This window comes from Lampris incognitus, chromosome 6, assembly GCF_029633865.1.
Source record: "Lampris incognitus isolate fLamInc1 chromosome 6, fLamInc1.hap2, whole genome shotgun sequence".
Lineage (NCBI taxonomy): Eukaryota > Metazoa > Chordata > Actinopteri > Lampriformes > Lampridae > Lampris > Lampris incognitus.
Genome location: NC_079216.1, coordinates 56,565,823 through 56,589,853, shown reverse-complemented (window position 1 = coordinate 56,589,853; position 24,031 = coordinate 56,565,823). Strand labels below are relative to the sequence as shown.

Below are 24,031 nucleotides of genomic sequence, written 5' to 3'. Positions count from 1 at the left end.
AATTTTCTCTTATAGGATGTTCTGTAGATGTGCCAGGTGGGGGTAATTTTCTCTTATAGGATGTTCTGTAGATGTGCCAGGCGGGGGTAATTTTCTCTTATAGGATGTTCTGTAGATGTGCCAGGTGGGGGTAATTTTCTCTTATAGGATGTTCTGTAGATGTGCCAGGCGGGGGTACTTTTAAGTTATGACAGCCAGGCTCACTCGGGATGAGGTGACTATCGGGCTCATTCCAGGATGTTTTGCAGATGGATATACGATGAGAGACTGACTTTCATTCAAGCAGTTATAGAGTATATGCAACACTGAGCTGTAGTTGCAGTTATTTTCTACCTAGAGGGGTTGGGGGAGGGGCTGTTTGATGAGATCAGCTTTTGAATTTTTCTTGTTTTTACATTTTTTAGCTCATTTGAATCCCCCTTTTTGCAGTTCATATAAAAAGGTATGCTATATGACTGACGTGTAGTCTGTGCAGATGGAGGGGTAGGTGCAGATGCCTCTACATAAGACCTGGTAACATCTCCCCGTGCCCAGCAGCTCAAAGTTCAGCGTCTGGTCAAATACTCCACAAGAACTTGACTGAAACCCGATCTTCAGGGTCACCTTGCCATTGGCTGGTACCACCCAGCGGAATGTGTTTTTTCTGCACAAACACACACAAAAACAAAATGTCAGTAACAGCTACAGCAATAACTGCTACAGACTATAACACTAATGTCATGCACCTTTTCAATGTGTAAAGCGATCACAAAACAACACACATCAAATAATTGAATGCAAAAAAAATACATACTGTTCATCACCGTATGCCCCTATGGTGAGAGCACATATGCATGTGTACCTAACTGGATGTGTATCAATCCTACCTGTGTTCAAGTAGTAAGTCTAAAGATGGGATGCCTTGTTCACTGCAGTCAGAAAGAGGGGTGACAGACAGGCGAGGAGACGAAGGGGGAGGCTCCAAGCTCTTCCCTCCTCTCTTGGAGGGCGTTTGCATCTTGTCCCTCTGACTCTCTTTGTCCTTCTTATTCTTTGTTAGTGTACCCGCTTTGCCGTCCTTGTCCTTGTTTTTCGATGCTGTACCTGCCCTCTTACCGCGAATCCTAGATGGACTTACTACTACTTCTTCCTGCAGCATGGATAAGTATCGCTTATTCCAACGATCCCAACTTGCATTCATGGAGGTTGTAAATCTTAGTTTGTGTGTGTACATATGTATATCGTTACATGTATAGTTACCTCTGCATGTGTCTGTGTAATGCTACGTGTTTGGGTACCAATACCTTCATGGGTGGCTCCAGGGCATGCATGTCTGCCTCTGTGTCTGTCCTCTCCTCAGAGGGAGCCAGCAAGGTGAAACAGTTTAGGTTCTGATGACTGTTGGAATCCTCTCTCTTCTTGGGGAATGGAATCACAGAGAAGATGGCCGGAGGTGGGACCGGTGGGCCTCTAGGACCCAAGCCCAACTCGTTCTTCACCTGAGAAACCCGGCAGAAAGGAAATGGGTGAGGGTTGAGTGTTAAATGGATGAAAAATTAAGTTTGTTTCCTTTATTAATCCCCTTCTGGGAATTCAGTTACTGCAAAGTAACACATCCTAGCTGTGATCTGTGTAGGAGCAGTGGGCTCCTACACAGAGGACGACCTGAGCAGAGGACGACCTGGGATGACCCCAAGGTTGGATAACCCCGGGGTTCAAACCCAGGACCTTCTTGCCATGAGGCGACAATGCTAACCACTGGGCCATCCTGCCGCCCCAAAACATATAATAGATGGGTGGAGGAGGCGTAGGTCCTAGAGCTGTTAAAAGGGAGGAGAGGATGGGTTTTGGGATGGAAGGGTGAAGCAGAACAAATGTGCGCTATGGCAGAATTCGCTCCTTCGGAGTAACTGGCTGACGAGGAGACATGAAAGCAGGGAAAAGTTCAGGTTGATTTGCTATTTGGTGACAATACTTTTGACAACTGTCATCCAACAGAAAGCAAAATGTCTGGTAATTAGCATTCGTGCTGTTTCCAAAAGGCTTTGTCATTTCATTGCAGCAAGTTGTAATCAAACATGGCTGTTTAGGCTCTCCAAATCCTGTGCATGCATGGGATATATTGAATTCTGCACAACATTATTTGTAGAAATGCCTCAATCCAGCTCAGTAATGGCTGTCAAATGTGTGAATTAATCAAGGATAAATACTTGAAAACAGAGGCCCTACCTCCTCCAGGAAAGGAAGGTAATCTCCAGAATGTAAATTGGCGGAAAAGAAACAAAGGATGAAAGTGATCTTAAATAGACTCATTAAAGTAGATAGACCGTAATGAAAATATAATAAGATTTTTTTTTAGGGGCTAATGGTTTTGTCTTGGTATGCCAGTTAGACAAAAAACAGCATCAAAACAAGGCGTTAACTCCCACAACAGAAGGAAAAGTATCAGATGTCAGCTAGCCATACCTCCTCGGGGGGAGGCAGGATCCCACCCTTGAGCAGCTCTACAACACTTGGGTAATTTCGCTCTGTTACACTCAGAAGAATGTGAGGGATGATGGCTGGCAGTGACTCCTTATCCTCTGGTGCTCCTCCCTCGCCTGGTGGGAGCATCTGGCTAGGCACTGGAGAGGCCACCTTGATGCTAGCTACATCTGCCTTCTGTTTCTCTTTCTCCAGCCTCTCCTTCTCCCCTTCTTTCCTGGTTCTCTTACTGGCCGAAGGCTGCTTGTATACACAGAGAAGGGATTTAAAAGAAAACAGAGGGGTCAAAACTCAGACTAGAGTCAAACTGTCATGAAAGTGCCAATTCATAGACGCCCACCATTTAAATGAAATGAGGGATAATAGCTGGCAGCTTGTTTTTCCAATACACCTTCCAGATACATTACTTACATTACTACTAATATATATACACACACACACACACACACACACACACACACATATGTATGCATGTATATATGTATATACACATATGTATGCATGTATATATGTATATGTATGTATGTCCACAGTATGTTGCAATGAAACCTTCGATGTAGAGAAAAGAGCTCAACAATTCAGGAGCAAAGATATAATTTTTATAGCTCAAAGTTGTTAAATGGCAGAACAAGCTTGTTTCATGCTCAATGCACTATTTTATATATATATATATATATATATATATATATATATATGGACCTGGTTGTATGTGTTATTCTCAAATTAGTTGATGTTTTGAGAACATACATATCTTGAAGATTTTAGCTTCAAGCTTTAGCTGTTATTGGGTCAGCTTTTATGTATCATCCCAATCAATCTGAACGTGAAAACAAATCCAAATGCAATTATCTTGGCTCTTGTTTAATGAAAAGATGATTAAAACTGAAATGGAAATGTTTACAGTAGGTGAAGGTGATTTTAGGACATTACATGTATCACCAATGGTAACTGTAGATGTTACGGGAAAATGGGAATTGAAAAAATTTGACCAACCACAATTCCCCTCAATATATAGTTCTTTTTATTTATTTTACTCAAACACATCTACCTGTTTCTCCAGCAACAAGCCTCGTATCCGGTCCCAGTGCTGCAGCATGTAAGCCACCTTGACTTGACTCTGTTCATAGGCACAGAAGCGAGACAGCAGCGGGCAGTCATCCTTGACAGGCTGGGTCTGAGGAGGGGAGGGTGCACATAAAAAGCACAGGGGAGACAAGATGTATTCACACTGCTTTTTCCACTTCATTTTTTTTCTTCATTTACTTTATTTCTTTAAGCTATGGCAGTCATGAGAAACTGTGCGAATTATTCAAGCCCTATATTTCTCAACATCTGGCCGTTATTTATTGTGTTATTACCATCATCTCTCATTGTGTTGAGTTTGAATACTAGGCTTAGTAATAAACGTCCCTGTCCATGGTGATGACGTCAATCACCAGCAAATTCACCATATGACTCAGAACTTGTGAGGAAACGCAGCTTTTGAGTGAAGATGGCGATTAAAAGTAGAGGGCCGCAGAATGGTCCCTTTTAAATTCTCCAAGTATGGGGGGCATCCAGGTAGCGTAGCAGTCTATTCCGTTGCCTACCAACACGGGGATCGCCAGTTCGAATCCCCATGTTACCTTGGTCAGGCGTCCCTACAGATACAATTGGCCGTGTCAGCGGGTGGAAAGCCAGATGTGGGTACATGTCCTGGTCTCTACAGTAGCGCCTCCTCTAGTCGGTCAGGGCGCCTGTTCAGGGGGGAGGGGGAACTGGGGGGAGTAGCGTGATCCTCCCACACGCTATGTCCCCCTGGCGAAACTCCAAACTGTCAGGTGAAAAGAAGCAGCTGGCGATTCCACATGTATCAGAGGAGGCATGTGGTAGCCTGCAGCCCTCCCCAGATTGGCAGAAGGGGTGGAGCAGCAACCAGGACAGCTCGGAAGAGTGGGGTAATTGGCTGGGGTACAATTGGGGAGAAAAAAAGGGGGGGGGAATCTAAAAAAAAGTATGAAATGATGAACTGAAATGTTTATTTTTCCATTATTAAACATGCATTTGAATTTGTTTTAGGGTTTTTGACACGTGATGTGAAGCTGGCATGTATCTATTGCTCACCACAGGATCCAAGTCCATCTCTCCAAACTGTCACTGCATGCAGCAGAAATTCAACAATTGCCATGTGTATTGCATCCCGGGAGTGACCACATGGGTGTTTTCACTTTCAGTAAACCGAAAACCTCTTTACATATGAGTTAAATGCTAAGATCAGGAAACACCAGTGAGCCCACCGTTTCTCTCTCCAGCTTGTCTAAATGTTGAGGAGACTCCTCCTTAGGTTCCTTGGTCTCTTGTTTCTTCCTTTGTTCATCTTCACCTTCTTTGCTTGGCTGCACTCCATTGGCTAAAAGAGTTCAGGTTCATATGAGGTTAGTAGTTTTTTAGCAATATAGTTTGAGCATGGCGTTAGCACTACCAGGGTTTGTGGTGTAATCCATCCATCCATCCATCCATCCATCCATCCATCCATCCATCCATCCATCCATCCATTATCCAAACCGCTTATCCTGCTCTCAGGGTCATGGGGATGCTGGAGCCTATCCCAGCAGTCATTGGGCGGCAGGCAGGGAGACATCCTGGACAGGCCTCCAGACCATCACAGGGCCGACACACACACACACACACACACACACACAAACACACACACATCCACACCTAGGGACAATTTAGTACGCCAATTCACCTGACCTACATGTCTTTGGACTGTGGGAGGAAACCAGAGCACCCGGAGGAAACCCACACAGACACGGGGAGAACACGCAAACTCCACACAGAGGATGACCTAGGATCACCCCCAAGGTTGGACTACCCTGGGGCTTGAACCCATGACCTTCTTGCTGTGAGGTGACCGCGCTAACCATTGCGCCACTGTGCCGCCTGTGGTGTAATCCAAATAAAAAAAAATGTATAATGTGATCATAGTACTGTAAGGTGTTGTGGGGTTAGGGCAAACATGGTGGTATGGGGTGGTATCTGTTACTAGATGAACACTAGAAATGTGAGGTAAATGAAGAACTGTTCACGGCTGCTCAGCTGCAAATACTACAGTATATGTTGCTCTACATCTAGCTGTAGTAGCTGTACCATTGTCTGGCGGAAATGCTTGGATTTTTGTTTTCACTTCAATTCAAGAGTCTCTTCTGTTTCTCAGACATAACGGAATATTGGGATTAATAATAACTAATGGAAATACCTTGCTCTTTGACCTCTGTTGGCGAGTCTTTAGAAATGTTGCCATAGGACATCCTCCTGCCATCCACCGAAGCTGTGGACTGGGGAAGAATGAAATCAAATGATAAAATGTTTATGATACACATAGATCACCTACTGGTCAGTGAGCGTGAATTTGTGTATGGTGTGTTTGTGTGTTTATATTCAAATTGCGAGAAAGGGAGAGATGGATTACAAACCTGCATCCTTCCCAGCTGGCTCCTCCTCTCAGACTGTTCATCTTTAATGTCATTCTTTCCTGCCTTCTTGTTCTTTTTCTTTAACTCCTCTTCCTTCAGTCTCTCCATCTCCTTCCGCTGCCTTTTTTCCTCCTGCTCTTTCAATACTTGTTCCAGCTCCCTAACAAACAAACACACATACACAGACACACACAGGGAAAGAAGTGAAAAATTGCTGTATTTAAATTATTGAAATATTTCAACAGTGTGGTCTGAGAAGACATTATTCCTGGATGTATAAATGCCGTTCCCATGATTTAGGATTAGGTTCACTCAAGGTCAGTGAAGAACCTTTATTCCATAATACACCGGACATTTACCATTAATTATTTGGCCGTTCAATACCACCCATCTCAGCATTATACAGACACCATTTCAGAATTAAATGTAGGCACTTCCAAGTGCCACCATGCAAACACAGGAAAAAACTAAATTAAAATATATGTATATACTGAGAAATTAGAATAATACTAAAAATGAAAATAGTTAGAGATAAGCAAATATAAATGTGTGTGTGTATGTGTGTATATATCAATACAAATGCAGGAAAAAAGTTTTAATACATATATATATGTATTAAATGATCCAACACCATGATCCAAAAATGATCCAACACCAACACCATTGACAGTATTAAACCATCAATGGTGTTGTTATAAGTGCTCAACTAACGAGGAGCGGAAGTGGTGTTGGTGTAAGTTTTAATAATTTAATTTTTTTCCCTGCATCTGTATTGATATTCCACTCCTCATTAGTTGAGCACTTATAACAACACCATTGACGGTTTCGGGAAAAAAAACGCTATATATATATATATATATGTCATAAATAAATAAAACCAGAACCAAATAATCAAAAGAGGAAAAGGAGAGAGAGAGACAGAGAGAGAGACAGAGAGAGAGAGAGCTGAACAGATGTGTTTGTTTTTGTAATAGGCCAACAAAAAGTCATAGGTTCAGGTAGGCCATTTACAGTAGAGTAAAATGTGTGTTTTTCTCTCTATATTATTGAAGTCACAGTAATGACATATTCTTTGTTCTTCCTTAATGTCGTTGTATCACCCGGTTTCAAGGTGTAAGGAAGAATACCTAAATGAACTGTACACAAAAGGATCTCATGCTTTTACATAGCATACCTCTCACATTCATAATCAGTCTTAAACAGGCATATGTACAGAGTTTTGGCTTGTGGCAGACCCCCTCCACTCCTTTACCCTTGACTTTCTCCATAGTCAGCCCCCTGAACATCCGCACATCCACCTTCTGTCGGTGGATGTAGAGATGCCCAAGGCCATGCCCCCAGAGAATGTCAAGTACGTCCAGTGCCCACTCTCCCTCCATTGACAAGCCCCAAAGAAAGATTTTCTTGTTATTCTCTCAGCAGGTAGGTCAAGCATTCGATTCCGCAGGTTTACTATATTTGCCTTCCATCTTACATCACGTTTCCCATCCCATGTCTCCTTTTATATCATGAACAGTTTCATGTTTGTGGACGCATTTAGACCCCCAAACTCTAGAGAAATAGTCCAGAACAGAACAGACATAAGATTGGTATAACTGGATGAAGGCACGTAATCCACACATCTTGGTATTCAGTATTATTATATAATAATATTATTCCAACAATACCACCCAGAGCCCTACTTGCTGAGTCTACCAACACCGATGCACCATGCAGAAAAGATGTGCTTTTCCAGGAACAGGCCAAGGTATTTATGAATACCTGTGAACTCAAATACCTGCATCCTTCCTCCAAAGCAGAAGTTAAATGTACTTCTTTCTTTGCCCGGCTATCTAAATTCCATAATCTCTGTCTTTTTCCAAGCCAGCAGCCATACCAACATGTACCCTGGCTCTGCCAAGTGACGGAAGCTAAGCAGGTATGGGCTTGGCTCGTATGGCTTGTAAAATGGGAGACCTCCTGGGAAAACAGTTGCTGCCGGAAGTGGTGTTGGTGGGCCAGTAGGGGGCAGTCTTCCCTCTAGTCCTAATTAAAACAACAAATATCAAATCCCAATGCCCCAGTGCAGTGACGGGGACACTGTGCTGTAGGAGATGCCGTCCTTCGGATGAGACGTTAAACCGAGGTCCTGGCTCACTGTGGTCATTAAAGATCCCGTGGCACTTAATGCAAAGAGTAGGGGGTTCCCCGGTGTCCTGGTAAAATTCCCAGCCTGGCTCTCTCTATCTGGCCACCTAATCATCCCTCCCCATGTAATTGGCTCAATGATTCCTCCCTCTCCATCTCAAGCTGATGTGTGGTGAGCGTTCTGGTGCAAAATGGCTGTCGTGCATCACCCAGGTGGGTGCTACACATTGGTGGTGGTTGAGGTGAGTTACCCACTTCAATGTAAAGTGCTCTGGGTGTCTAGAAAAGCACTATATAAATGTAATGGTTTTTATAGGGGGGGGGGGCTTTAGTCTCCTTTTTTTTGTTTTTTCACACCATTTATCCGCACATGTTCACATTTTCAAGAGGTCTTTTTCATTCTCTGGCGTTAATATAATGTCATCAGCATAAAGTAATGCACCTAGGTTTTCTTCCCCCACATGTCACAACCCACTCCCAGTTGTTTTATTTCCCTGGCCAGATCACTGATAAAGATAGCAAACAGAGTTGGGGATAGAGTCACCTTCTTTCCCCCCCTGAGGGTGTAGGGAACCACTCTGTGTAGTTTTCATTCACCCTTACACAGGTAACCGGTGCCTTGTAGAGGGACTGTGTGGCCTGATAGAATTTGCCATTAATTCCTGTCTGAAGAAGTCTGAATGCAAGAAGGTCTCTGTTAAAGAAATCAAAAGCTTTGGAGCTTTGGAGAAAAGCACATGGAGAAATCAATAAAACATGCAAAGGTTGATTTATTTTCCTGAATCCTATTTCTCACTACTGTACACACTGTGTGTATGTGCTCTATGCAGGCTCTTGCCTTATGGAAACCATTTTGTTTGTCTGCCAATAGTTATGTTCCAAGAATGTCATTCATCTCCAGTTCAGGGTGGAGGAGTACAGTTTATAGACTGTGCTGAGCAGATTAATACCCCTATAGTTTAATGGCACTCTTGGATCACCCTTTATTGACTTAGGAATGGGATTTATGATGGATTTAAACCAGATGGAAGGCAAAATACTGGTGTCAAATATGTGTTTCAAGGGCATCCGGGTGGCATGGTATTCCGTTGTCTACCAACACGGGGATCACTAATTTGAATCCCCGTGTTATCTCCGGCTTGGTCGGGCATCCCTACAGATACAATTGGCCGTGTCTGCGGATGGGAAGCCAGATGTGGGTATGTGTCCTGGTCGCTGCACTAGCGCCTCCTCTGATCAGTCGAGGCACCTGTTCGGCGGGGAGGGGGAACTGGGGGGAACAGCATGATCCACCCACATGCTACATCCCCCTGGCGAACTCCTCACTGTCAGGTGAAAAGAAGCAGCTGGCGACTCCACATGTATCGGAGGAGGCATGTCTGCAGCGCTCCCCAGATCGGCAGAGGGGGTAGAGCAGAGATCAGGACGGCTTGGAAGAGCGGGGTAATTGGCGAAGTACAACTTCCTTCTTCTTCTTCTTCTTCTTTCGGCTTGTTGCCTGTTTCTTGGGGGTCGCCACAGCGGATTTTTACCCTCCATAGCTTTCTGTCTGATGCATCCCTCTCCCGCAGTCCAACCCTCATGCCCTCCTCTATCTGGTCTCTCCATCTTTTCCTTGGTGTTCCTCTTTTTCTTTTGCCAGGTATTTCCAGGTCCAATACCTTCTTTCCTATATAGTCTATGCCTCCTCTCTGTACATGTCCAAACCATCTCAATCTTGTGTCCTTCAACTTCTCATCCATTCCTCCCTCCTAAAATCTCTATTCAGGAATTCATTACTATGATGGGGGAAATTATGCTTCAGTTCCCTACTCCAGGGGCATGCATCACTATAGAAGTTATTATCAAAACCTGCATTGTTTCCTGAGAGGAGATGAGAAGAATCCCTTCTCCGATTCACCAAGCACCGGATCTATTTCTGAGGAGTTCTTGTTCATTTCATATTTCCACAGGAATTTTCTTGGGCCCAAGTTTATTGATCGCTGTACATAAACATTGTGGATTCTTTGCTTGCATCTCTTCTATGTTTAGCGCTTGGTTTCTCTGGTACCTTCTTTTGTAGAATCTCAGCTTTTTGCCATATACATTTGGCTTGCTTTTGAATATGGCTCTGTTCTCTCTGACATCTGTCTTCACATTTTAAAATAACCTACTCAGCTTTTTGCATATCAGACCATAGACTCTCTAGTTTCCTATTCCAATATGGTTTTAGTTTATTTATTCCCTTAAACTTGGGGTTAGACCTGTCTGTTTCATTTGATCTGTTCTCCGTTTATTCATTGTGTATCAATTTACAAAGTTCTTTATACCCTTCATCTAGTTTATTGTGCCTTTGAGCAAACATTTTAAAATTTTCAATCACCTTCAACATTGCTAGGCGACCAATATCAGAGTTTAAGAAAACATCAGGGACATTTCTTCTCACCCATCTTCCAGCAGGCTGCATGTTTAAGGTAACATTTTCAGAGGATGTTGCAGTGTTGCCGGGTCAATGTAAAGTCAGGCAGTGTACATCGATCTCTCACTAAGTCAAAGCATACAGCATTTCCTGCTATTTCTGGAGCCAATATAACTTTGAACTCAAAACAAACAAAAATAGTCAACGACTGCTTTTCCTTTTAGGGACACTAGTGTGAAGTTGTCATTTGGTGGGCAGATCCTACCACTGAGTACCCACATTTAGAAGTCTCTTGGAAATTCCAGCATAGTCTCTCCATGCTTATTAACGTAGTCATCTCGAGCAATTTGTGGTGGAATTTTGTTTTTCCAATGTGGGATTTGCATTTCCACATATATAAATAGCATCCACCCATTATCCAAACCGCTTATCCTGCTCTCAGGGTCACGGGGATGCTGGAGCCTATGCCAGCAGCCATTGGGTGGCAGGCGGGGAGACACCCTGGACAAGCCGCCAGGCCATCACACACACACACACACACACACACTCCTAGGGACAATTTAGTATGCCGATTCACCTGACCTACATGTCTTTGGACTGTGGGAGGAAACCAGAGCATCCGGAAGAAACCCACACAGACACATGGAGAACATGGAAACTCCACACAGAGGATGACTCGGGATGACCCTCAAGGTTGGACTAGCCCGGGGCTTGAACCCAGGACCTTCTTGCTGTGAGGTGACTGTGCTAACCACTGCACCACCATGCCACCCTTATAAATAGCATCCATTTCTGAAAATACTAAGTAAACCAGACTTAACAGGTGACAAAAAAAGGAACATGTGTCTCTACCCCAAGGGGATTGTTTGGGGGCAGGGAACATGAAAATAGAACAAAACAGTACTCTGATTTCCTGTGTTCAAATGATAGTCCAATAATTCCATTCCTGTTCTTTTCAATTGCTTCAGTTTTCCACTCGGGAAAATAATGACAACTTTACAAGGATCTCCACACCATCTGAGACCCTAGGCACTCTCGCCTGTGTCCTTTTATTATTGCCAAACCATACATACCCTGCAAAAATAAGAGAATCACATCAAGGCATTTTATCTTGTTTTAAGTTTCATAATTCTCATTTCAAGATATTGCTTGCGAAATGTTGTCATCCTATTGGCAGACATTTTTGCTTGTTTCAGGAAAGTTCACTTGTTTCATGATAACAGGACTTGTTTCAAGACATTTACACTAGAAAAGAAAGATTATCTCAAATCAGGTTTCTTGTTTTTAGCTTTCTTTACCTGTTTGGTTAAAATTCCTTATAATGAGAGAGGCCAGGGTTGCATCTATAAAACTATCCATCCATCCATCCATTATCCAAACCGCTTATCCTGCTCTCAGGGTTGCAGCGATGCTGGAGCCTATCCCAGCAGTCAATGGGCAGCAGGCAGGGCGACACCCTGGACAAGCCGCCAGTCCATCACAGGGTGTACACCCACACACACACACACACACACACACACACACACACACACACACACACACACACACACACACACACACACACACACACACACACACTCCTAGGGACAATTTAGTATGGCTGATTCACCTGACCTACATGTCTTTAGACTCTGGGAGGAAACCGGAGCACCTGGAGGAAACCCACACAGACACATGGAGAACATGCAAACTCCACACAGAGGACGACCCAGGATGACCCCCAAGGTTGGACTACGCTGGGGCTTGAACCTAGGACCTTCTTGCTGTGAGGTGACCGTGCTAACCACTGCGCCACCCAACATGAGCATTATCATTATGACACTTGGGCTATACAAATAAAATTGACTTGACTTGATTTAAAACAAGATAAAGTACCTTGATAAGCTGGTCTTTTTTGTCCACTCCCCACAGGTGGGTTTCATTCAGAGAAATAATATCTGCATTAAACAATTGTAGAATAGCTGCTCTGAGTTCATGATTATGCAGTGTCCAACCATTTACTACGTTCAGGTGCGCTAGTGAAATGGCTTCACATGGGCTGTTTGGATATCCTCAATATCTGTTCTCCGCTCTCCTGGAACCTCGCTTATCCCTTCTCCGGTTCCTGATTGCCTCCCTCTCTGTTCATCAGTTGACTGCTCCACGTCATAAGGAACTCCTCCCCTAGTTGAGGCATTTCTTTCAGTATGGTTTGGAAGTTCAACTTCATCTGTCGTTCCATGTGCAATTTGGCAGATCTCATGAATTTTCCCTTATTCGGGAGGCCGTTTTAGGTGCTGTTTGAGTCTCAGGAGTGAGACTTTTCTTCCACCGAGTTGCACTCCAGTTTGACTACGCCCAGCTTATCTCCTCCCCCTCACATCCTCTCTGCGTCCTTGGGCAGGGTATCACTCCCAAGTCCCTCGGAAAACAGCTGGTTGATAACGTCAAGGATATTCTCATGTTCGTCTTGATTTAATCCTGAAACCATCAGGGAAATAGTGGGGGTCAAAGCGAGGGGTGGTTTTTCCCCTGCGGGCCCAGAGCAATTTTCTCTTCAAGGGTCCCCAGACGCATCTGCACATTCCCAATCTCCAAATCAAGCCCTTCCTTCCTTCTGTTCTCGTTTTCTCCAGTTCTGACAATTGTTTTCTGGTGGTTGTAGAAAACCCAGGTATACAAATTTGGATTCTTCCAGAAACATTATGTGGTTTAATCTGACATTCTGCCTGTGTGTGCACAAAGGCACACTCACACACACAGCCTTCTCTTCAATGCATATACAGGTACCAAATTGACAACCAGACAGGAAACTCACCAAAAAAACCATGCTTTTGACATGGTCATCAGATTCACAGCAGGACATGGGACCACTTAATGACCTTTCCAGGTCATCACCACTGTTGATCACAGGAAGAAGATTTAATCTCATCTCCACACAAGACAAGAACTCTTCCCCACCAGAGTAGAACTTTCTCTCCTCACCATGTGGTGAAGACTGGAATCATGTGTTCGAGGTTAAATACGTTTTGATCAATTCAAATCTCCCCCCCTTTCCTTTGATAAGCTCATTAAAGAAATCACAAAGACTGCCTTTTTTCACTTGCATAACAGATATAGTTCAGTCTTTCCTGTCCATGGCTGACACAGAGACTCTAATACAAGCATTTGTTTCATCCAGACTTGATTACTGTAATGTTCTGTTTTCAGGTCGGCCACATGCTAGTACTAAAAGTCTTCAGATGGTCCACAATGCTGCAGCTGGAATCCTAGCTAAATCTAGAAAATTTGACCATGTTACACCAATTCTTGCCTGCCTACATTGGCTTCCTATCCATGTTAGATCAGACTTCAAGGTGCTTCTGCTGACTTATCAAATCCTAAATGGGCTTGCCCCATCTTACTCGTCTGTTCTCCTTAGACTGTACAGTCCATCTCGAGCTCTCCACTCTCAAAATACAGAGCTCCTGTGTGTACCCAAAGTTAAAAAGAAGTCAGCTGGTGGCAGGGCCTTTTCCTATCGGGCAGGGCCTTTTCCTATCAGGCAGGTTCTTGTGGAAGAACCTGCCTGCTGCCATCAGACAATCAGAGTCTGTTGAGTCCTTTAAATCCAAACTTAAAACTCATCTTTTTGCCTCAAACTACAATTAGTTGCCTTAATTTGAGTACTTCATGGCCTGTACTGCATGGCAGGTCAGTTTCTGTCTCAATGAATTTACCAAGCATTGTTCTGCCGATGGTGGCACAGTGGTTATCGCAGTTGCCTCACAGCAAGAAGGTCCTGGGTTCAAGCCCCGGGGTAGTCCAACCTTGGGGGTCGTCCCGGGTCATCCTCTGTGTGGAGTTTGCATGTTCTCCCCGTGTCTGGATGGGTTCCCTCCAGGTGCTCCAGTTTCCTCCCACAGTCCAAAGACATGTAGGTCAGGTGAATCGGCCATACTAAATTGTCCTTAGGCATGTGTGTGTGTGTGTGTGTGTGTGTGTGTGTGTGTGTGTGTGTGTGTGTGTGTGTGTGTGTGTGTGTGTGTGTGTGTGTGTGTGTGTGTGTGTGTGTGTGTTGGCCCTGTGATGGCCTGGTGGCCTGTCCAGGGTGTCTCCCCGCCTGCCGCCCAATGACTGCTGGGATAGGCTCCAGCATCCCTGAGAGCAGGATAAGCGGTTCGGATAACGGATGGATGGATAGATGTATGTTCTGCCGATGAGATTATAGAGTATTTTCTATTGCAACCGTTCTCTTCTCTCACATGTCTTTTCTCCCCCTCTGAATGATGTCTTCTCCTTTCTCTTCTGTGTGTGAATGGTGTGATGTGAGTCTCCCTTGTGTGCACGTGCAGTCTGTCCTCCTCCCAGGTCTCCGTGGTGATGTGGTCACCACCTGGACACTGCTTGGCATCCTCCTCATCACATTTTTATATATCTTATAAATCCATATAATTTTCTGATTCAGACAACTTTATTTATCCCAGAAGGGCAATTCAGTTCAATTTTGTTATCCTGTTTCAACGTTATATCCTTCTTTCAGTCCGATGTACACTCACTGGCCACTTTATTAGGTACACCTTGCTAGTACCGGGTTGGACCCCCTTTTGCCTTCAGAACTGCCTTAATCCTTCGTGGCATAGATTCAACAAGGTACTGGAAACATTCCTCAGAGAGTTTGGTCCATATTGACATGATAGCATCACGCAGTTCCTGCAGATTTGTCGGCTGCACATCCATGATGCGAATCTCCCGGTCCACCACATCCCAAAGGTGCTCTATTGGATTGAGATCTGGTGACTGTGGAGGCCATTTGAGTACAGTGAACTCATTGTCATGTTCAAGAAACCAGTCTGAGATGATTCGAGCTTTATGACATGGCGCGTTATCCTGCTGGAAGTAGCCATCAGAAGATGGGAACACTGTGGTCATAAAGGGATGGACATGGTCAGCAACAATACTCAGGTAGGCTGTGGCGTTGACACGATGCTCAATTGGTACTAAGGGGCCCAAAGTGTGCCAAGAAAATATCCCCCACACCATTACACCACCACCACCACCGGCCTGAACCGTTGATACAAGGCAGGATGGATCCATGCTTTCATGTTGTTGATGCCAAATTCTGACCCTACCATCCGAATGTCGCAGCAGAAATCGAGACTCATCAGACCAGGCAACGTTTTTCCAATCTTCTATTGTCCAATTTTGATGAGCCTGTGCGAATTGTAGCCTCAGTTTCCTGTTCTTAGCTGACAGGAGTGGCACCCGGTGTGGTCTTCTGCTGCTGTAGCCCATCTGCCTCAAGGTTGTTCGACGTGTTGTGCGTTCAGAGATGCTCTTCTGCATACCTCGGTTGTAATGAGTGGTTATTTGAGTTACTGTTGCCTTTCTATCAGCTCGAACCAGTCTGGCCATTCTCCTCTGACCTCTGGCATCAACAAGGCATTTTCGCCCACAGAACTGCCGCTCACTGGATATTTTCTCTTTTTCGGACCATTCTCTGTAAACCCTAGAGATGGTTGTGCGTGAAAATCCCAGTAGATCCGCAGTTTCTGAAATACTCAGACCAGCCCGTCTGGCACCAACAACCATGCCACGTTCAAAGTCACTTAAATCACCTTTCTTCCCCATTCTGATGCTCGGTTTGAACTGCAGCAGATCGTCTTGACCATGTCTACATGCCTAAATGCATTGAGTTGCTGCCATGTGATTGGCTGATTAGAAATTTGCGTTAACGAGCAGTTGGACAGGTGTGCCTAATAAAGTGGCCAGTGAGTGTATGACAAAAGTTTTTTCTTTTTCTTGTCTCTTGCATGTAAATGGTGTTATGTGAGTCTTCCCTGTGTACATATGCAGTCTATCGTCCTGTCAGGTCTACATGGTGATGGTGGTTGTGTGGCTCGGGTCCTGGGCTGTTCCGTGGCATCTGGACGTTGCTGGGCATCCTCCTCATCATATTCATATTCTTCTTTTATAATTCCATTATAATTCTGTTATCCCCTTTTAATTCTGTTATCCTCTTTTAATTCTGTTATCCTATTTGTTCTCCTTGTTAAAGGCTTTTTTTTAGGGAGTTGTTCCTTATCCAATGCAAGGGTCTAAGGCAGGGGTCAGGAACCTTTTTGACTGGGAGAGCCATAAAAGCCAAATATTTCTAAATATATTTCATTGAGAGCCATATAGTATTTTTAACGTATAATAAATGAAATATGTCTTACTTTTAATGCGACTTCTGGTGCTGCATGGCGTATCGAAGTGCCGCTTTATATGTGACCGTTTCATCGATGCAATGTTATCATTGCATATGAGACATACGGCAGATCCTGCTCTCTCCACAAATGCAGATTCCTCTGCGCACGCAGCCTGGAATGCACGGCAACCACCGTCTTTTTTTCTTTTCGCCCTCTTTTCCCTTACAAGGGTTGAAGCGGATAAACTAGTTGGCTATCTGATCAAATTGATTTCTTCACCTTTACAATGACCCGGACATGCTCGCGAGCCATTGGTTCCCGACCCGACCCACGGGTGACCCGTGACCCGTGAAATTTATCTTCAAAACTCATTTCTGTTTACTTTAAAATGACACAGTATTATTAAGAAATATCACAAGTATTTTAAAATCAGTTCCAAAATGATTTTTTTTCAACTCAAAATTGTCTGGGAGCCATATGCCGTCACCGGAAGAGCCATATATGGCTCGCGAGCCATAGGTTCCCGACCGCTGGTCTAAGGGCAGGATGGTGTGTTGCTGTAAAGCACACTGAGGCAAATTTTTAATTTGTGATATTGAGCGAATAAAATAAAATTGACTTGACTTCATCCATCCATCCATCCATTATCCAAACTGCTTATCTTGCTCTCAGAGTCGTGGGGATGCTGGAGCCTGCCCCAGCAGTCATTGGGCAGCAGGCGAGGAGACACCCTGGACAGGCTGCCAGGTCATCACAGGGCCGACACACACACACACAAACACATTCACACCAAGGGACAATTTAATACAGCCGATTCCCCTGACCTGCATGTCTTTGGACTGTGGGAGGAAACTGGAGCACCCAGAGGAAAACCCACACAGGAAACCCACGCAGACACAGAGAGAACATGCAAACTCCACACAAACGATGACCCGGGACGACCCTCAAGGTTGGACTAGCCCGGGGCTCGAACACAGGACCTTCTTGCTGTGAGGCAACCATGCTAACCACTGTGCCACCATGCCGTGACTTGACCTGACTTGTGCTAATTTCAACTTGTCTGTCCTCACCCTCACAGGATCGGTTAAGGGAAATAATTAAATGAAAACAACAAAGCAAAATAAGTCTGCTGTTGTACTAGTTATTTCCCTTTTTAGAGCTTAAAAGATTGTTATAAGTTTTAGGCTCCTCTTGTTAGCACAGTTCTCCGGTGTGTTGGCACTGTCCATATAATTAAATTAATCTAGGGGGTGAGGGTAAGATAGCAACATTTTTGTTCTCTATTTCTTTTCTGTTTTTGTATACTATGTTGAATAAAACTTTTCAGCACTCAAACACTGTTACAGTCAACTATTGTAAAAATGTAGTTTCATTTTTGTATTTATTCTTGTATGTAAATTACCTTTTGCTACCACTATTCTTAGATGGATATTACCGTCTTTTCAATATGTATAGCATGTACAGTATTTGTGCCTTGTTTTCTTGGCATTGCAGAGGTTTTTCTTGTGTAAGGATAGTGTTTCGGTCATCCGGGTAGCATAGCGGTCTATTCCGTTGCCTACCTACACGGGGATCGCTGGATCGAATCCCCGTGTTACCTCCGGCTTGGTCGGGCATCCCTACAAACACAACTGGCCATATCTCCGGGTGGGAAGCCGGATGTGGGTATGTGTCCTGGTCGCTGCACTAGCGCCTCCTTCGGTCGGTCGGGGTTCCTGTTTGGGTGGGAAGGGGAACTTGGGGGAATAGTGTGATCCTCCCACACGCTACATCCCCCTGGCGAAACCCCTCACTGTCAGGTGAAAAGAAGTGGCTGGGAACTCCACATGTATCAGAGGAGGCACGTGGTAGTCTGCAGCCCTCCCGAATTGGAGGAGGGGCTGGAGCAGCGATCGTGATGGCTCAGAAGAGTGGGGTAATTGGCCGGATACAATTGGGGAGAAAAGGGGGGGGGATAGTGTTGTTGTCCATTGCCATCTACTGTACCTGGCTGCTGTGTGAATGTAAAGCTGTCTGAGACTTCAGCTGTGTGTGTGTGTGTGTGTGTGTGTGTGTGTGTGTGTGTGTGTGTGTGTGTGTGTTTGAATGAAGAGGGTGAGAGGAGCTTTGGATTGGAACCAGTGATGCCTGCTGAAAGCCTATGATATGGAATGTAATATGTTTCCCATACAGTTCTTCAGGGCTTCTCTCTTGTTGTGTTAGTCCAACACACGTACTGATAGGTTATCATATCACATGGGTACTTCAGGGTTGGCGATGAGTGTGTCAGTCATGTTATGTAACGCTTTACTCATAACAGCAGTAAAAACTACGAGGGTGATTTGTTCTTATTAAATCTCTTAACACTGTGGTCAGCATTTATATTTCTCCTCTATCCTCACAAGATCCACGACATACCTGCGTTTGCGCTCTCGGACCTGCTCCAGGTGCCACTGAGCAATCCTTTCCTTCTCCTCCTCTGGCAGAGCATCATACTCCTCTTCATCCATCTCCTGCAGGCGCTGCCTCTCCCTGTCAGCTGCCTCCCTCTGGAGCGCCTCTGGAGGATGACAAACATAAGCATGGGTGTACCCATATGCATGCACATACGCACAAGCGCACACAAAATGTGGACATGTGGACACATTCAGACAACTACACACAATCAAATCCACACATGCAGACACACAAACAAATATATAACAGATCCTAGTGATGCGCGGGTCAGGGTTTTTTGATACCCGCTCTCATCCGCCCCATTATGAAAACCAACCTACACCACAAAACCCGCTAAAAAATGTGTGACTTAACTGCCCGAAACAGACCCAACTTGCAAACCTCCAAATTGAGTCCAGGCTACAGCAAAGTGAGCAGTGTTGCACTGTTTTGTTTATACACTGGTTGCAAGGCATAGGCTATTGCAGTGGTTCTCAGCCTTTTTGGGGTCCTGGACCCCCTGCGTATTTTTGATCTACCCTGAGGACCCCTCCACCTGATCTTGGGGGAGGGGGGTTGCAATTTGATAGAAACAGTAGAAACTGCACTTTAAATTGCATTATAGCATTTATTCACTCTTTGGCGCAAAAATAAGAGCTTTCAGTTGTAACTTAGATATAGTTAACAAAACAGAATTCTTATGCAGTAACTTTCAGATATATGTAACAAAACAGAATATGTATTCAGTAACTTTCAGATATATGTAACAACAGAATTTTTATGCAGTAACTTTTAACAATGCAAACAGCGAGATCTCTTATTAAAATACAATAAATTACACTTGTGAAACAGATGTAATTAGAGAAAAAAGTCCTGTTACCCTTTATAGTTTAGGTAGATAAAGGTCTCAGTCACATTTGAGTAAAATAATCCTATTTCTATAAATGTCATAGGATCTTTTTTTTAAAGATATTTTATTTTCACGGACCCCTTGCAATTACACCACGGACCACTAGGGGTCCGCGGACCCCCGGTTGAGAAACACTGGGCTATTGTATCTTAGCCTATTAGCATATGGGGCTAGGCTACTAAATAAAGACACGAATTGTGCCAAACGGCCTGTCCAGGGTTTCTCCCCGCCCGCTGCCCAATGACTGCTGGGATAGGCTCCAGCACCCCCTAAGCACAAGTGGATAATGGATGGATGGATGTTCCAAATGGTATTCCTTGTTGTTGAATAGCAGCAAAAAAGTAACTTAAGGACATGAACTCTGTCGCTCTCTCTTTTGCTCACACACACCCACACACACAAACAAGTCTCTTCTTTCTTTTTTTTTGGATCCCCCCCCCCCTTTTTTTTTCTCCCCAATTGTACTTGGCCAATTACCCCACTCTTCTGAACCATCCCGGTCGCTGCTCCACCCCCTCTTCCGATCCGGGGGGGCTGCAGACTACCACATGCTTCCTCTGATACATGTGGAGTCGCCACCCGCTTCTTTTCACCTGACAGTGAAGAGTTTCCCCAGGGGGACGTAGTGCATGGGAGGATCATGCTATTCCCCCCAGTTCCCCCTCCCAATTGTGTGTGTAGGGACGCCCGACCAAGCCGGAGGTAACACAGACATTCCAACTGGTAATCCCCATGTTGGTTGGCAACAGAATAGACTGGTCCGCTACCCGGACGCCACAAGCCTCTTCTTTCTGCCCAAAAATAAAGTTTTGGCTGTGTAAACAAAAGCTATGGATACCGCTTATGGAAAGAAAAACCCATAGGTGAAACCTCAACACACTAAAACACATGCAATCACCAAAACCACAATCACAAATTGATGATAAAGCTGCTTGCATGTGTGCTTGCATGTTTGAGTGAGAGAGAGAGAGAGCAGAAGAGAAGGTGGACTAATAATGCACAGCCTAGCCTATTGCACGAAATGTTTCTGTAAGTTATTTATAACTTACACGGAGCACTAATTTGTCACTTTTTGACCTGCCCACCCGAACCCGTGATATTTTCTAGTAAGCTTACCTGAACCCGCCCGACCCATAGGTCAACCCGCGGGACCCTTGGGTAGTGGGTCAACCCACGCATCACTAATGGGTACTGTAGTTGCAGTTACTAGATAATTATGATACAGAAAATACAAATGTGTGTGTGTGTGTGTGTGTGTGTGTGTGTGTGTGCATGTGTGTTGATGCATGCCTTACCATCAGCCTCTCTCTGCGCCTGCTCCCGTGCTTTCCAGGCAGTGTAGGAGTCTTTCAGGTTGACCAGGTAGATGTGTTTGCGGTTGCTGAAGGCTTTGAGGACCACTTGCAAAGCACTGGCCGTGGACTGGGCGTACACAGACTCCAGGCCATCGATCACAACCCCACGGTAGCAATCACTCAGCTGTCATCACGATGTCGGCGGTGCCATTTAACAACGACAGCAACACAGAAGAGGGAACATCACAAGACTCGCTGTTTGTAAATGTAAATTTCTGTGAACACTGTGCAATTTGATTTTTTTAAACAATAAAGAGGAAATGTTGTACCATTTTGTGTCAGCATTTTTGTACGTACTGTACTGTACACTGTACATATTGTAACGTGCATGAATAAGAAGACACACTGGCCGCTGGCTGGAGGTCTGAGCCTTTAGTCGAGCGGTTAGCGATGTCTCCTGCGGTGCGGGCGATACGGGTTCGCTCCCCGGCCGCGGCAGTTCCTGTGGTTGCGTTGTCCCCCGAATTCGCTACAATACACTGGTACACTCTGTCATGTTATCTACCTCAGGCATGTAAGTAACCTGCTAACATCTATTTCAGCATCGCTGATATTTTCTCTGCACCACTGCACTTAAATCACCTCTTATTTCACCTGTACGAGTCAATCCTTGTGTATATATCTGAAGATTGTTGAGTTGTAGTGTTGTTATTCTATGTTAAGTACACCGAGAGAGCCACGAAACCGGAGTCACATTCCATGTCTGTACAAACTTATCTGGCCAATAAACACGATTCTGATTCTGAATAAAGAGGAACATTTTTTGACACTGATTTGGGAGGGTGGCTGTCGCTGTAAAAGATGACCAAATTTTGCCTGTCTGGCATCTGGTCTGCTCCCTGTGCTTCATGTTTTTGAAACAGCTAGCCTAACTACAAGTATTTCAATCAAAAGCTGGCGTTTCAGTATTGGTGTCACCAATTGTGGGCCTAACAAAGCCACTGGGCCAATTGCATCACTTTTCCCCCTCAGTTTAGATCTAAAAATTAGATTATAAACCATTTTGAATAAACCCCTTTCGTTTTGACTGATGATTAATGTAATGCTATGTGGAATCTTCCAACAACATGACAAGCGGACCGCCACAGTCTGGTGGACACCACTGGTAAAATAGCAGGCGGAGGGGTCCGCGGTGGTGTAGCGGTCTAAGCATCGGCTTTGTGTCGAGGCAGTTGCCCACTGGGGACCGGGGTTCGCGCCTCTGTCTCGTCAGATCCGACTATGGCCGGACTCGATGAAGCAGCAGTCATTGGCAACGCTGTCTTCGGGAGGGGGGCGGAGTTGGCTTGTGTTCGTCACATGAATGTGTCTCTGGGTGTGTCGGAAAAAACAGTGGTTCGGCCTGGAGTCGCCTGGTCACGAAAGTGGGGAGGTGTCTCCTTCGAGACTGCCGGCCGGAGAGACGCAGTTGGCGAATGCATGCAGTACGAGGGTGGGTGTTTGAACTAGAATAGGGATCGATTGGCCACTAAATTGGGAGAAAAAGGGAAAAATCAGAAATAAATAAAAAAAAAAATAGCAGGCGGTGTGTGACAGCAGGCATTGTGTGACATCTGCCACACTCTGCATGTAGTTCCCCCTGCGTGAATTTATTTTGATCCATAGTTGCATTTCCTACACACAATGTTGTATGAAAAAGTACGGATCAGTTCGCTGCAAACAATGTAGGCCTAATTCTACTGCACAAATGCAATTCCCATCAGCTTGGCTGGCGGGCGGCTCTGTATGGGACACAGCAAAAGGGAAGGACTCATCACGTGGTAATAAGGGTGATCAGATGAGAATGGGTGAAATTCGGGACAGGGGAGTTGGGAGTGGGCGTGGCCTCCAGCACGTTACATTCAATATCAACAAACTAACAGTAAAACATGTGAAAGTCAAAAATCAACACTAATCTTGTTCATGAACATGAAGTCAACTATCTGTCATTAGGAAAAAGAAACACAGTGACTGTGTTGTATGTAACAGTGTGGAAATCTTTATCCATTACATAAAATTCATTTTATTTTATTCATTTTTATCAGTACGGTGCCCCACATCTGTCTGCGTGACATTGTCTGCAGCTACACTTTCCCTGTCTTCGCAAGTACAACTTACTATGCGTCGCCGCTATGCGTAGTTATTTATCAATTTGCAGCACTAATGTACATAGCTAAGAAAACGACAACAACCATAATTCATGTATGCTATGGACATAACTGCCAGTCTGCGGGTAATACCAAAATAATGTTTCACAGCAATCAGTACTTAATGTTTTATTAGGCTATAATCACTGGACGGTTTGGAGACAAACCAAGAGAGACAAGATTGAGATGGGTTGGACATATGTGGAGGAGAGATGCTGGGTATATTGGGAGAAGGATGCTGAATATGGAGCTGCTAGGGAAGAGGAAGCGAGGAAGGCCAAAGAGGAGGTTTATGGATGTGGTGAGAGAGGACACGCAGGTGGCTGATGTGACAGACGCAGAGGACAGGAAGAAATGGAAACGGATGATCTGCTGTGGCGCCCCCTAACAGGAGCAGCCGAAAGTAGTAGTAGTAGTAGGCTATAACTAATTAAAACTTGGGTTTAGTGTAACTTTTGGGGCAAACAGGACAGGATTTGGGACAACTGCTCATAATTTTTGATTGTCCCGAATTTATCGGGACATCTGGTTACCCTACATGACGTACTCACAAAAGCCAGGGTACATTTTTAAGGGATTTGAGTGCAGTGACTGGATGCGCTATACAGTTTCAAGTTATGTCGTCAAATTGTT

At 44.6% G+C, this 24,031-nt stretch overlaps 1 protein-coding gene across 1 annotated transcript in view; it reads right to left on the bottom strand.

Annotated features, from left to right (window-relative positions):
- The window catches only part of hydin (HYDIN axonemal central pair apparatus protein), a 126,489-nt gene that overhangs the window by 55,929 nt on the left and 46,529 nt on the right, over positions 1-24,031 (bottom strand). The window contains exons 27-36 of the mRNA XM_056282451.1: positions 21,213-21,396; positions 18,990-19,131; positions 5,919-6,078; positions 5,702-5,780; positions 4,740-4,852; positions 3,512-3,637; positions 2,446-2,703; positions 1,284-1,478; positions 867-1,129; positions 461-643 (exon numbers count right to left, since the gene is read on the bottom strand). Of these exons, the coding sequence (XP_056138426.1) occupies positions 461-643; positions 867-1,129; positions 1,284-1,478; positions 2,446-2,703; positions 3,512-3,637; positions 4,740-4,852; positions 5,702-5,780; positions 5,919-6,078; positions 18,990-19,131; positions 21,213-21,396 (1,703 nt within the window). The remainder of the gene's footprint in view (positions 1-460; positions 644-866; positions 1,130-1,283; positions 1,479-2,445; positions 2,704-3,511; positions 3,638-4,739; positions 4,853-5,701; positions 5,781-5,918; positions 6,079-18,989; positions 19,132-21,212; positions 21,397-24,031) is intronic.